Source organism: Staurois parvus, unplaced genomic scaffold, assembly GCF_062004578.1.
Source record: "Staurois parvus isolate SC_StPar_1 unplaced genomic scaffold, SC_StPar_1.0 ptg000136l, whole genome shotgun sequence".
Taxonomy (NCBI): domain Eukaryota; kingdom Metazoa; phylum Chordata; class Amphibia; order Anura; family Ranidae; genus Staurois; species Staurois parvus.
Genome location: NW_028317932.1, coordinates 224,956 through 240,282, shown reverse-complemented (window position 1 = coordinate 240,282; position 15,327 = coordinate 224,956). Strand labels below are relative to the sequence as shown.

At 41.3% G+C, this 15,327-nt stretch overlaps 1 protein-coding gene across 1 annotated transcript in view; it reads right to left on the bottom strand.

Annotated features, from left to right (window-relative positions):
* Nucleotides 1-15,327, bottom strand: part of LOC149465893 (histone-lysine N-methyltransferase 2C-like) — a 280,655-nt gene that overhangs the window by 61,287 nt on the left and 204,041 nt on the right. Inside the window, exons 36-37 of the mRNA XM_089673215.1 lie at nt 14,810-15,138; nt 1,143-2,845 (exon numbers count right to left, since the gene is read on the bottom strand). Of these exons, the coding sequence (XP_089529341.1) occupies nt 1,143-2,845; nt 14,810-15,138 (2,032 nt within the window). The remainder of the gene's footprint in view (nt 1-1,142; nt 2,846-14,809; nt 15,139-15,327) is intronic.

Here is a 15,327-nt window from a genome sequence, read left to right as displayed (position 1 = left end):
CTTTTTTTTTGTTTACCGACACTTTAATATCTCAGTATTTCACTGGTCTGTATTTGCAGTGTGGCACAAATAATACATTACACAAAACGTCATATGGAAGCCCATTATCAGTTTGATGAAAAGAATGAACAACATGGATACTACACTGGATGTTTTGTTGCCTGTGAGATCAAAGTACAGTTATTTTTCAGTTTTGGAGAGAGAGGGAAGAGTTACATTTATTTTAGATCATTTCCTTCTGTGACCCTATTCCCACAGTTACATCAGCACAAGAAATCAGGCCAGGATATCAACAAGACACATGAATAAAAATAATGCCAGGAGTTCTAAACCGTCATTACCTTACTAAATATATTTTACAGAGATATCCTGTCACGTTCATTAAAGAAAGGGAAAATCTGACCAAGCAGCAATATAAACCCAAATCAACCTCTAAACCCTCCCTGTTCTACCCAAAACAGGACAAGTTTTGGCTCAAGCTGGACTTAAAGGCTTTGTATACAAGAGCTTCCGGACCTGTCCACTGTTACACAGAGAAGGTTCAATTTTGCACATTAAAAAATATTAAATAGGAGTTTGAATCTGACATGTTTCTATGGGCAATAAATCAGTTTATAATTTGAGATATTCTTACAAATAACTAATATTTTGTTTGGGGCTTTATTGACTTCTAAGTGACAAAAGGACTAAAGATATAATAAATACTTCTCAATGATTGTCGGAAGCATGACAGAATAAGCATGAGCTAAGTGAATGATGAATAGATTGGGCATTCAAAGACACATAATCAGTCATGAATTTGGCATTTATTCTATTTATTCTCTGGCATTATTGATATTACTCTATGCAGGTTAATGAATTGCATGAAATGTGCCAGCCGAACTACCTACAACAGGCTGTGAGCCCATCTTTAACAGAATCTACGACAGGGAAAGGCTCATAGTGCTTGTGTGCAGCCTTACAAATTAGATTTTTTGACACAAATTTTAAAAAATAATTTGCCACTTCTTATTGCTTCTGATGATACCATCACTGACCGACATCTGAGAATCACTAAATGGGCCACGAAGTTGGTGCCTGGATGGTTGCAGGTACCTGCTAATTTATACAACTAGAACAAAATGCGCACTCTCTCTACATACCAATATTGGGGAAGAAAGGCTCTGAACGCTGGCGGATCATAGCTTGCATTTGCCTCTGCTGCTGCTGTTCTTGTCTTTCTTGATCGAGAAGGTCTTGCAATAAGAGAGGCTGTTCTTCCAGAAGGAGTGGTCTCTCTCGACTCTGTTGAAGCATCACTTGTTGAGCAGTTTGCATACCAGATGGGCAAGGCAAACCTTGATTTAAAGGATCTCCCGGAACAAAATTATGCCCACTTTGCTGACCTGGCATAAATACTGAATTTGAAGGAGACTCCTGTGAAAAACCATGGTGAGGTCTTGGTCCCATACTTTGATTTAAAGGTGGCTCTATCACTTGATTAGGAGCAGTTATTAAACTCTGAGGAATAACTGGCAATGAATTAGGCCGAGATGTAGTCATGATCCCTGGTGGAGAGTCTAATTTATCCAGCTCTGAACTCTCACTGGTTAACAAGTTAGAAAGCATTGGAACAGATTCCGGCATGCCACAAGCATTTACAGCATCTGGAGCAGGGAGCAGCAGTGTGTCACTAGGATGCTCAGATTTAGGCGTGTTTTCCTTTTCACTTTTTTCTGACTGGTCACTGTTAGTTGATGGTGCTGAGGCAATGTCCTCTTTTGACTGCTCAGGGGCAGTAGAAGCTACTGCTGCTTCAGATTTAACATCCAATGCCTTATCCGTTGGTGAATCTAACATAGGCTTTATTTCGTTGGCAACAGCTGTAACGGTCTCCGACAAAACAGGTCCAGGAGAAGATATTTTAGCAGTTTCTTCACTACTTTTTTCCTCTTCAGGCTTGCACTGCAGTTCTAATTTATCAATTGGTACACCAAGATCAAGGTCCTCATTAAACATATCTTTTTTATCTCCAAGGTCAAGCTCTGGATCTGTATAAGCAATGATATCAAATTTCCCTGATCTTAAGAGATCATCAAGCTGAGGATCATTTGTTTCTAGATTATCCAGCCCATCAAGGTCATCTCCTTTTGCATCATCTGGGTCTAGGTTTATGTTTTCAAGATCATCATCATCTAAATCTTTGACTTCCACACCATCTAAATCTTTCACATCAAGATCTTTTTCAGAAGGATCATCAGGATCCAGCTTTTCCTCCAAACCACTGGGTTCTGAATTTTCAGCTGGAAGAACTATTGATTCTTTCCCCATATTATCATCAGACAACGGTGTTTGTAAGTAATTCACACTGGTTTGAGTTTCATCAACTCCATGCATCATAAGAGGCTGTTGCTCTGTAGGAATCAAGTGTTCTAAGCCTGGAGGAACCTGGACATGATTAGACAAACCTGGGTGTTGAACTCGCAATTGCTCCATAAGTCTTGGGCCTTGAAAGTCTGGCTTAGTAAAATAACCTATATGTCTCGAATGTTGTGCTGATGGGTCCATCATATTAGGTGGTGGCCCTAAAATAATTCGTGGTCTACTATCTGGAGGCCTATGGCGGAGTTCAATGTATGCCTGCCCTGAAATATTATGCTGCTGAACAGGCAGTGCCTGTGGAGGAAAGTGCGGAGGGAGTCCAGAAGGATTATTTAATTGAGTGCTGCTTAAAGACCGAGGCAGCTCCATGGACATGTCTCTTCTCATCTGCTGAGGCATTCCTGTAACTTGCATCTGTAAAGGAGGACCCATAAATCGCTCATGACCAGAGACAGGACCTGGACCAGACATGGGATAGACAAATCTGTAAAACAAAATCAAGCAATTACATATTAACTAAAAGGATGATACATATTTTATTAAAATCACTACATATACATGATGGATACTGGAAACATATCTACCGAAAGATTCAGAAAATGAACACACAATTCTGAGATCACTTTATAGTCCAACTACAATCAATACTTTATTTAAAGAAAATTTTCGATCATGGCAGCAACGGTTGCAACTTCTGTTACATTTTAAAAGCAACATATGATCCTGTTGGAAATTTTCAATCTTAACTGCTGTCAGTGTCACCATAAGAGATTTCTCCTCTCTCAAAATGAGGCACAGACCAATAAAATCCTGACAAATGTTCAAAGTATTCCACAAACTATCTCAAAGTTCATATAGTTCTTAAGACAGCCGGTTCTGACTTTTCAGACAACAAAAACCGAAGGTGCAAGCTAGAAGTTTTATCATGTGTGTATACAATACCCGATTTTTGCTAAATGTGTACAGTACGGAAATAAATAAAAAAAATTTGCATAATCAGAAGCATAGAACAACCTTACACTTCCTCTTCTACTACACTAGTACGTAGCTACATTTGCCTTTGTCAGCCAAGAATTTTCTTATAAGTCAATACCATTCTGACAACATCATGATATGCACTTGTGTGGAAAATTGAACGATCAGTCCTCCGCTTTTTCTCATAGTGTGTACTAGGCTTAAAGCCCCTTTCACATGGGGCAGATTCTGTTATGATCAGCAGGGGATATGTCCACTGATACCCTTCTGATAAGAGCAAAGCGAGCTGATGATGGGTCCATGTCTGCACAGTTTATGCGGAGCAGTATTTTTTTTTTTTAGCTGACTGGATTGGAGGTAAACAGTCCGTTTACACTTGCCAGTGCATAGGGGTGAATGCAGGGGCCGGGCAGGTCTGCCTGAAAAACTGATAGGTGGACCTGATGGACCCTTCATGTGAAAGGGGCCTAATAGAAAAGGGTGACTTTATCGCTACTTGTGTGCCAGCTGGGATATTTCCCCTCACTTTCTGCTTTGTCTGACCCTCATCAAATAGACAAGAAGTAAACAGAAATCTACCAAGCAAGGACACGCACCGCAAATCAAGCACAAAATTATTGCCAGAGGTACTAACACACACACTTGCACACTTTATCCAAAACCTAAAAAAAGCTTTAGGTGGAGCTGGGATCTAAAGTAAAAGTGATATGGAAGAAAGACAGGGCCGGCCATATCTAATCTCCTTTGTTGGCTAAATGCCTTGCTGTTCGCCACTTTAATATTGTGTTCTCTCAGGAAATGACTTAGAACAAGTATGCAGGTTGGTCAGACTAAAGTTAGAGTTGAATACCTGTGTAACTGGGGTTAGTAATTTAACATTTTAAAGCAAGAAGAGTTGACATGAAAGCCAGGCAACTGACCCTGCAAGCAATGGCAGCTTACAATTTTTTAAACAAGTTACCCTTTATAAAAGAAGCATGTGTTGGTTTAAGAAGAGTGCTAAATTTTAATTGGCGTGACAAAGAAGTAGTAAAACGCACTCAAATGGATCTCAAATACTTGTGTACACAATCTGTTTAATCCAATAATTTAGTAGTATGCATAGGTTATGTTAAATGTATGAGAAGTGAAGGGGGGAGTCGCACTGAACATAGTGCGACCCTCATTTTCCCCAAAATGCGCAAGTCTGTAACAGGGCGGTCATGTTTACATCTTTTATCTGTGGTTAGCAAACCAGTGAAGGTAATATTTCATAAAACCCCCACCAAAACACTACTCAGATTAGGACACAAAGCAGTTGTTGGTTGGAATGAAGAAGAGTCATAACATGCTACCAGGTTAAGCAGGCTAATAAAATACATTAGATCTCATAAGCAAATTAAGAATAAGGTTAACATATTTGGTGTATATTAAATTGTAACTCCATTCTGTTTAATATATTGCAAAAGATGGAAATACAGATGTAATTAGAAAAATTGGCATTAAATATGTGATTGGGAGACTTTTGTCCTTTCTCCAATCGTGAGGGGAAGTGAAATTAGCCTTAGAGGAGGAGTACAGCCAAAGCTCTTTTGGCTGTACTTCTGTGGATCACAGGAGTGCAGTTTGTTCTGCACTCCCGTGACCCCTTTTCAACTGACAGTCACCTCTCTCTGCTCATAGAGGCTGTGAGAACTTGGCGATCAGCGGTCATGTCATTGCAGGGTTCTCACACTTAAGAGCCGGCGAGGGACAGATGCAGCTTCCAATGCTGCATCCACCTGGGTAAGTGTAATTTGGGGGGGGGGGGAGAAAAAAAAACATTCCGATACTTCTCTTATAAGGGGGTGCTGGCAGGAGTATATTAAATCTTCAATGCCCTTTCAGCACACCCCTCAGACCCTCTAATTGGCTGTTAATTATGTAAATAACCTCTTCAGGAGCAGGAAAACTGAATACAATTGCAACTCTGGAGCTACTGTTTACCAACGGAATGATACAGAAATGCTTAAAGTCATTATTGAAAGTCAGTGACTCTATTACATTATATTGGACTTAGCAAACTGAATTGGACTCTCAAGGAAAAAATACAAAAGTGAACTTTGCCAAGTGTTTTTCACTTCTAATCCAAGTTAACTTTATTGTTGCTTACTATATGTTTTATAAATATTTCTTGCACCATTATCATCTTACCTTTCACTAAAACAATATTTAAAACACATTAACTGCTTGCCTGCCACCCTACAGCAGAAATACTGCTACAGGGCAGCAGGGTTGCACAAAAGTGTGTGGTGTGTGTGTTCCTGGGTAGGGGGCGCATATGTGCTCTAATCGTGCCGTCATTAGCAGCTTCAGCTGTCGATCACTGGGTCCTGGCCGGTGATTCTCCGCTGGCACCCAGCGATCGCCGAATATCACTGCCAGGGGAGAGGTCTGTATGTAAACAATACATATCTCTCCCGTCAGCTAAAGCACACTGCTTTCTTTTGCTCTGCAGAGAAATACAAAGCAATGTGCTTACATAGTAAAAACCACACACAGCAAAACAGCACACAGTTAACCCTTTGATTGCCCCAGATGTTAACCCCTTCCTGCCCAGTGTCATTAGTACAGTGTCAGTGCTTTTATTAGCATTGATCACTGTATTAGTGTCACTGGGAATGTCAGCTGTCAATGACAGTCAGCCCTCCCCCCCAGTGTCAGAATGCCAGCTGCAGTCCCGCTATACATCGCTGATTTCCGCCATTACTAGTGTGTGTGTGTAAAAATTTCAGTATACATACCGCCATTTGTAGATGCTATAACTTTCACGTAAACCAATTAATTTACATTATTGGGATTGATTTTTTTTTTTTTTTTTTAGCAAAGACATGTAGCAAATACATTTTGTCCTAAATTTACAATGAAATTTGATTTTTAAAATTTTATTCAAAAATATTGTTTTTTTCTCAAAATGGTCGGGTTTTTTTGTTTATGGTGCAAACAATAAAAACCGCAGAGGTGATCAATACCACTGAAAGAAAGCTCCATTTGTGGAAAAAAAGGACATATATTTCATTTGAGTGCAGGGTTGCATGACCGCGCAATTGTCAGTTAAAGTAACAGCGCCGGATCCCAAAAAATGGCCTGGTCAGGAAGGGGGGGGGGGATCCTCTGGAGGGCAAGTGGTTTAGCTGAATCTCTGAGTGCTCAAAACAGAACTTTGCCTTGCCTCTTTGAGGAAGCTTGTGTTTTGCTACATTCCTGTCTGGGTGTGGCAACAAGTGACAGTACTGCAGTAGCAAATGCTGTGAACTTGATAAAACGCATTGTGGCAGCTACTGTGTGTCTATATATATATATATATATATATAAAATGTGTTTGTGTGCTTATCTATCTATATATATACACAAACACACACATATATATACACACACATATATATATATATATATATATATATCTAGCTTAGTATATATCATTAGCATACACTATATTGCCAAAAGTATTGGGACGCCTGCCTATACACACACATGAACTTCAATGGCATCCCAATCTTAGTCTGTAGGGTTCAATATTGAGTTGGCCCACCCTTTGCAGCTATAACAGCTTCAGCTCTTCTGGGAAGGCTTTCCACAAGGTTTAGGAGTGTGTCTATGGGAATGTTTGACCATTCTTCCAGAAGCGCATTTGTGAGGTCAGGCACTGATGTCGGACGAGAAGACCTGGCTCGCAGACTCCACTCTAATTCATCCCATAGGTGTTCTGTCGGTTTGAGGTCAGAACTCTGTGCCAAGTTCCTCTACTCCAAACTCTTTCATCCATGTCTTTATGGACCTTGCTTTGTCCACTGGTGCGCAGTTATGTTGGAACAGGAAGGGGCCATACCCAAACTGTTCCCACAAAGTTGGGAGCATGAAATTGTACAAAATGTCTTGGTATTCTGACACCTTAAGAGTTCCTTTTACTGGAAACTAAGGAGTCAAGCGCAACCCCTGAAAAACAACCCCACACCATAATCTCCCCTCCACCAAACATTACACTTGGCACAATGCAGTCAGGCAAGTACCGTTCTCCAGGCAACCGCCAAATCCAGACATTTCCATCAGATTGCCAGACAGAGAAGAGTGATTCGTCACTCCAGAGAACATGTCTCCACTGCTCTCGAGACCAGTGGCAGCGTGCTTTACACCACTGCATTGAACGCATTGCATTTGGTGATGTAAGGATTTTAGTTGCAGTGGCTCGGCCATGGAAACCCATTCCATGAAGCTCTCTCTACACACTGTTGTTGTGCTAATCTGAAGGCCACACGAAGTTTGGAGGTCTTTAGTTATTGACTCTGCAGACAGTTGGCGACTTCTGCACACGGTGCTCTTCAGCATGCGCTGACCCTGCTCTGTCATTTTACATGGCCTACTGATTTGTGGCTGAGTGGCTGTTCTCAGTTGCTTCCACTTTGTTATAATACCACTAACAGTTCGCTGTGAAATAATTAGTAGTAAGGAAACTTCACGGATGGATGTATTGCACAGGTAGCAACCTATCTCGGTACCACACTTGAATTCACTGAGCCCCTGACAGCGACCCATTCCTTCACAAATGTTTGTAGAAGCAGTCTGCATGCCTAGGTGATGATTTTATACACCTGTGGCCATGGAGGTGATTAGAATCCAATGAATCGGAGGGGTGTCCCAATACTTTTGGCAATATACTGTAGCATAATTTAAATAATATTTAAACATTTCTGGATGCCTTTTTTAAGTGCTTTTCATTTTTTATGCTTTTAAGTTGCTTATAATACTTACATGCTCCCTGCTTTGTACAAGGGCACTGGTGCAGTAATGTTTAGCATAATTAACCCTGTTTGTACTGTGTTTACAGTTCTTCATTATCAACGGTCAAGTAGATTTGAATACTGTACTAATGAAAGCATTAAAAATGTAGAAACCACCCTCTTGCCACAGGGATTGTCTTTATCTGACAAGCAGACTTCTAGCTGTCAGATGGAAGCAATCCAGTGACTATGCAGCTGCTGGATTACACCCCCCCCCCCAATAGGCGCCTCACCCACGCACGCATCCCCACCACTGACTGGTGGGTGCTGCGGGATAAAGGAGAGGGAGCTAAGCTGAAATGTGTCCACTCTCCTTCCCTTCTTCTTGCAGACCTGGAAGCGATGAGTAAAAGTAATTTCCAGTTCCCCCTTTCACTTTCCCTGGCAGTATGGCCGGGGAAGAATCGAATGCATTTCTGCATTCGACTGCGATACACGTGTTACATAACACCACGCTCACTGAAGATATTTCTAGCACCAGACCTCCTGCCTAACACTAAACTGATGACCTAATAGGGGCCTTTTAAAGTGTCACCTATGGGGGGGTGGGGGGTGGGGTGGGCGTGATATGCAGTAGGTCTCGAGCAAGCAGAGCTCTGCCGAAGATTTACCCTTTCAACAATCCTGTGCATCACACAGCAGCCTTTCTGACCAGATTTATCACCGAAGGGTGAGCCTAATAGCACTAATCATGCCTCCCCCTCGGAAAATAGCGGATGCCTGTGTTAAGCTGGACATATACAGACATAAAGAACGGGATGTGTCAGGGGAAGATGGCGGCTCCTCTACTGCTCAGTATCCACATCAGCAGAGAAGGCTAGAGTGTTGGAGGCTATCTTCACCTGTCAAACATTAATTACATCTAGAATAGAAGTAGTTAAGGTGGATATTTCCCTTATTCGGCAGGATCTTCAGAAGCTCCGGGCACGTGTATCTGAAGCCTCAAGACTCCTCTGAACAGACACGCCATCTTATTTCCAAATTGCAACAGAAGGACGACCTTGAAAATAGGATGAGGCATAATAACCTCAGCTGCATTGGCCTTCCTGAGGGCACAGAGGGAAACAAGCCAGCGGGATTGCTGAAAAACCTTCTCATTTCCATCTATGGTAGAGAGGCCTTGTCATCTACGTTTGTAGTGGAGCGTGCCCACTGCATGCTGGCTAAACCATCCCCTCAGGGAGCTCCACCACGGGCCTTCATTGCTAAATTTGTTAATTACACAGATCGGGATGCTATACTACGCCTTTCCAGGGAAAAGGGTAATATACCCTTTGATAACGTGAAAATTACCGGGTTTTTTTTCGGATTTCTATGCGGAGATACAACGTCGCCGCAATAGATTTCTAACTGTTGAACAACGTCTTAGAGTCCGCCATCTTACGTATGCTATGCTGTACCAGGCATCACCATGTAGTTGGAGATGATCATGTACACTTTTTTGAGGAACCAGAGGCTAACAATGCGAGGCTGGATCGAACGGATCCCTCCTGAGACTGATTTTTTACCCACATTCTGTTTTCTCTCACCTTTTTGTTTGATATGCATTCAATTGCGGTTTCTGGAAGACACATACATAGCCACCACGGGGCATTCTGCTACGCAACCTCTCTTGAATATTGGGGATGGCTCCTCATCTCTGCTATTTTTGATGCTTTATATGTTTATAGGACATTTGTTATCTGTCACCCAGACATGGAACTACCCTCTTATACCCTTCTCTCATCTACACTTCCTAGAGGGGCGCTCCTGGACCACCTTTGCGCTATTATTTGATGCCGTAAGCTCCTTTCAGATGTTCTTCGGCAGCACCACATGACCAGTGTTTCCTCCCGTATGGGATGAATGGATGCATGCTTGCTGGCTCCTGAACCTACCACCTTGCCTCGTTTTTCAAAGTTTATTCGTCTTCCTAGTTGTTTTTTTTAATTTGCACATCTAGATTTTTGGTGCACTGTTTGGGAATAATGCTCGCACAAGTTGGGGTGTGTGCAGAGCTGGGAGGGTTAGGGTTTTTTACCTTTTAGTGACAATGTATGAGATATGTATGATATGTTGTTTTGTGTCTGTATATGCTGCAGTGGTGGGGATATCCCCCTATACGCTGGCCACATTTCAATATCGACGTAGCTCAATTTTGAGGGCCCTGGCACGGATACACTGGCTCTTGGAATATTCCTATGGCATCTTTATGGCCCAACTAAAATGTCTCACTTGGAATGTCCATGGTCTTTGTGAAAAACTGAAGTGACCTGCGGTGTTGACTTACCTTAAAAAAATGAAGGGTTGATATGATGGCCCTAGTTGAAACTCACACAGATGGTCACCTGAAGAAAGCCTTACGGAGACCCTGGATAGGATGGACTTTCCATGCTACTCACACTAGCTATTCTAGAGGAGTCTGTATATTGGTTGCGAAATCAGTACACTTTGAGCCATTGAATATCGTGTTGGACCCTGAGGGTCGATATGTTTTTTTTACATGTGTGTATCTTGGGTAATCCCCTGCTATTGTTAATCCCCCTTTCAATTCCACTGTACTCTTTTAGTTTTGTGTCCCTGTATGCCTCAATACCTGCGATTTGGATGGGGGACTTTAACACAGTCTTCAATCCTTCCCTGGATACATTTAATCAACGCCCCCTCCTTCAAACACACAGGAAACGCGGTTCAGTCGTTTATTGACTGACTTTGGTCTCCTTGATACCTGGAGACATCTATATCCCCTACGTAGGGAATACTCCTGTCATATGACGGCCTCCCAGAACTGGCCGGCTGCAGTGCAGCTGTCATTTGGCTATCTGCGGTCAGCAACTAGTTAATGATATATTGCTCATGTATGCCATGGGTATATGTGGAATAACACCCCAAAACACATTCTTCTACTTCTCCCGAGTATGGGGAGCCTAGCTACATACAACCCCAAAATCCAATGACCACCTCCAGGCTTTCAAAGTGGATATTTCCTCATATCACTTCCCCACTACCTATCACAGGCTCTAAAATGCCAGGATAGTAGAAACACACCCACAAATGACCCCTTTTTGGAAATTAGACACCCCAAGGAATTTGATAAGAGGCATGGTGAGTATTTTACAGATTTATTTTTTTCTTTTTCAAAACCCTGTGACAAAAATAAGAAAAAAAAAAACACATTTTTTGTTTTCTTTCTTCATTTTCCAAAAACATGTGGCAACAAATTAGATCTGCAAAACACTAACCATGCCTCTTAGCAAATATCTTGGAGTATCTACTTTCCAAAAAGGGGTAATTTGGACGGGTTGCTTCTACTATCCTGGCATTTCAGGGCCAACATTAGAAGCTTATGCCACACATCACCCACTCTTGAAGACCAAGCCTTTTCTGACACTTTGTTCACACGAAAAAAATGTTTTTTTTGCTAGAAAATTACTTTGAACCCTCAAACATTATATATTTTTTTAAAGCAGAGGCCCTAGAGAATAAAACTGTGGGTGTTTAAATTTTTTACATGTCACAGTATTTGTGCAGCGATTTTTCAAATGCAAATCTTTTGGGAAAAATACACTTTTTAGAATTTGAATGCACAAAAACACAATATATTGCCCTATTGTTTGATAAAATATATAAAAGATGATGTTACGCTGAGTAAATAGATACCAAACATGACATGATTTAAAATTGCGCATGCCCGTGTGCAATGGCAACAAAGTACATACATTTTTATTATTGATATGCGACACTTTAAAAGCCTTTACAGGTCACCAATTTATATTTACACAGGAGGTCTAGTGCTAGAATTACTGCCCTCGATCTGACATTCTCGGCGATACCTCACATGCATGGTGCAATCACTGTTTACATACAGGCACAGGGTCAAAGCTTGCGCACGCGTGTGGGGGGGGGGGAGGGGTCAGGGGGGGGGCAAGGGGGCTGTTTTTTTTGTTATTTTGATTTTTTAAATTATTTTTACACTGTCCCTTTAAAAAATTTTTTGTTATCACTTTTAATGCTATCACAGGGAATGCAAATATCCCCTATAACTTCAATGGGCATTGTCATATATTCTTTATTGAGAAATCTGAGGTCTATCTGACTTTAGATATCTCCTCTGCACTTACATTATCTAATCTCACCAAGATTGGTGTGATCAGATGCTTTCCCAATTTACAAATGGCGCTTTCTATATGCTGCAAAACTAAAGTGATGAAATGCTCGTAGCTTCCGATTTCTTAGACTATAGAGATGATTGGAGCCACTCTGGTCTCTGACCAGCTCTATGGTCAGCCAGCGGAACTGCTGGCTGCATTCTCGGATTCCCCTGTGGGACAGGAGAGCCCAAGAAAATTGTGGAAGGCAGCAGGAGGGGGGCCAATTTTTAATTGGCCACTAGGATTGTTTGTACATGAAAGCCGACCACTAGCTGACAAAAACAATACCAGGTTGATGCCTGTAGCTGCAGGCATCATCCCAGTATAACCACTCAAAGTCCAGAGACATACCAGTACATTGCTGGTCCATGTTGGGCATATATGTAACAGCAGAGAACACGGGCATACGATGAATTGGCTCTGTGGATCAACATGACCGCAATTCATTCTTTTCTGTAATGCCCATGTTGGGGGTTAGGCCCAAAAAGTTTTAAATTCAGAAACCGTGATAGGTTTCCATGCGACTTGTCTGGAAAAAGCTGAATTTGGGTGGTTGGCGATTTATTGTTGTGCGTATAAATTGCCTTGACCGACAATCAACTGATACAAATCTTCCGAGAAAAACAGCAGAGGTGCTAAACACTAGTACTGGCAGCGAACAGGGCCGATCCTGCTAACTCTGCATTTTTGTGGACACTATACAAAGGAGGCATTAGAATAGTTCTGTTCATGATCAATATATTGATTCGTACAAACACTAAACTACTAATGGCGGTGATTAGCAACCTACAGCCTGAGTGCGATAGTGCGCGGGCAATCTAACGCTAGCTGACCCTGGGTGGGAGGGCTGCTTATTGACTCTGACGCTATCTGATGTCGCTAGTGGCAGGAATACAGTGATCAGTGAAAAATTCTATATACTGACACTGTACTAATAGCACTGGCTGGGTGACGGGGTGATCAAAGAGTTAATAAGGGCGATCAAAGCGTTAAATGTGCTAATCTAACACATGCGTGTAAAATGTAGTGGTGCTTTTACTCGGTGCCGTGTTCTCTCTTCTCTCCCTGGACCGACGGATGGGGGAACGCAGGCGCATTTGCACCCCAAAATAGAAAGCAATGCATGATTACGTCGCTTTGCCAAGAGCTGCTGCTCGCCCGCGAAATGCAGGTAAGCGGTTGGAAAGTAGTTAAATTAAAAAAAACACTTATAAATTTTTGTTTTAAATTCTCAATGTCATATTTTTTTTTTTTACATTTTCATTGTACTTTTTTAATACTTTTATCAGAATAGTACAATGTTACCATAGTGTGGGGGGTAATCAGGGATTTTTTTTTTTAAACTTTGCTTTCCAGGAAAAATAAAGATAATTTTTCATGCAACACAAAGCTTGCGGTCAGAACCCAACTCATTCATGAACTGTCATGAATGAGTTAAGTTTTGACAGCTCAGGATAGTGATTTGTGATTGGCTGCAGCTGGTCACATGGTACTGCGATTTGCCCCATGTATCATGTGACAGCTGTGGCCCAATCACAGCTCACTAGGAAGAGAAGCAGAGCTGTTGAATGACATTGATTCATAACAGCTTTGCTTGTGTTAGTTACAAGCTTTGCCTGTAGCGGCCGCCCGGCCACAGTACATTGCGGGCGGGAAGTGGTTAATGGTTTGCCTTCCATTCCTGTATACTCTATGTCACACAGTTATTTGTACTGTTAAATTTATGTTTTATATTTTTTATTCAATAAAGATTCTGCCTTTTTGGTAAAAAAAAAAGTGTCCCCTATGGAAAGTTTAGGGTACTGTTGCCATTTCACAGGTGCACGCAAATTTAAGATTTAACATGTTGGGCAGTTATTTACTAGGCGCAACCTCATCTTTTAAATCTTACCAAAAATTAGGTCATTTATTGCGTTTGTGTGCCCTGAAATGAACTTTTTTACTGAATTTTATTTGCATTTGCTAGACCTTTGTGGTAATATAGTGTAACGTAAAACTTGGAACTACCACTATTTTATTTTCTATGGTGTCTGTTTTCAGGAAAAATATACAATGTTTTTTTTTGGGGGGGGGGGTTATGCAATCTTAAGGCCTAAAACAAATTTTTTAAAAGTATTAAAAGCATAGGCAAGAGGGGAGGGAAGACTACATTTTTACAAAACTTATATTAGCCTATGTTAACACTAACAGCAACATGGGTGCTTATTAACATTCATTTATGTAAAATCTTTACCCCAGATGGAAAAAACTGTTGCTGCAACTAGCTGGAGTTAGGATTTATGCTTTTAATCAAGTCTGTCTAATTCTGCTAGTGCATTTATGCACCTTTATCAATAGTGGAGGCACAATAACACAGGAAGTGGTGTTACTGGCTGGGTCACCAGGAGTGAAAAACAGCCAAAAAACAAACTAACGCCACCACAATTAGGAAATGGTAAGCTGCAATATTTTAAATGTAAGTTTTGGTTTAATACCGCTTTAAAACAGTATTGTTACATCACATATATGAATACATCCTTAAAGCAAGTAACAAAATTGTAAGTGTACCTGTGACCAGGAGGTGGTCTCATAGCAATGCTCATATCTCCAGTAAATGTTGGCCTGTTAAACTGGACATTACCAGGGAATGGAGTACGCTGTTCTTTGGGGAAAACAGAAAATCGTGGGTTCCCTTTAGGACCAATTGAGGCTCTTATATTTCCAGGATAGGGAGGTGGAGGTCTGTTAAAGACCTCGTGCTGCCGATGTGGGCTGTCTTGTTGCCACTGGGTAGGATGTGGACCTTGAGTCATCTGCAATGGATCCAACACCTTCTCATGTCGAACAGCATTCTTGGTTTGCTGCTGTCTCAGTATCATCTCCCTTAATTTTTGACGCTGTAAAAGGTTTTATAATATTATGTTAAATAAAACACTGGTTTTCATGACTATTAACGTATACAGAATGCATCCCAAACTTTGCTCAGTTTTTATCTTTGTTAATGACATGGCGTTTCACAAAGCACCAGGAAAAAAAAAATCACTTTCTGAAGACTGTAAAAAAAAAAAAAAATTGTCTGGGGCCCT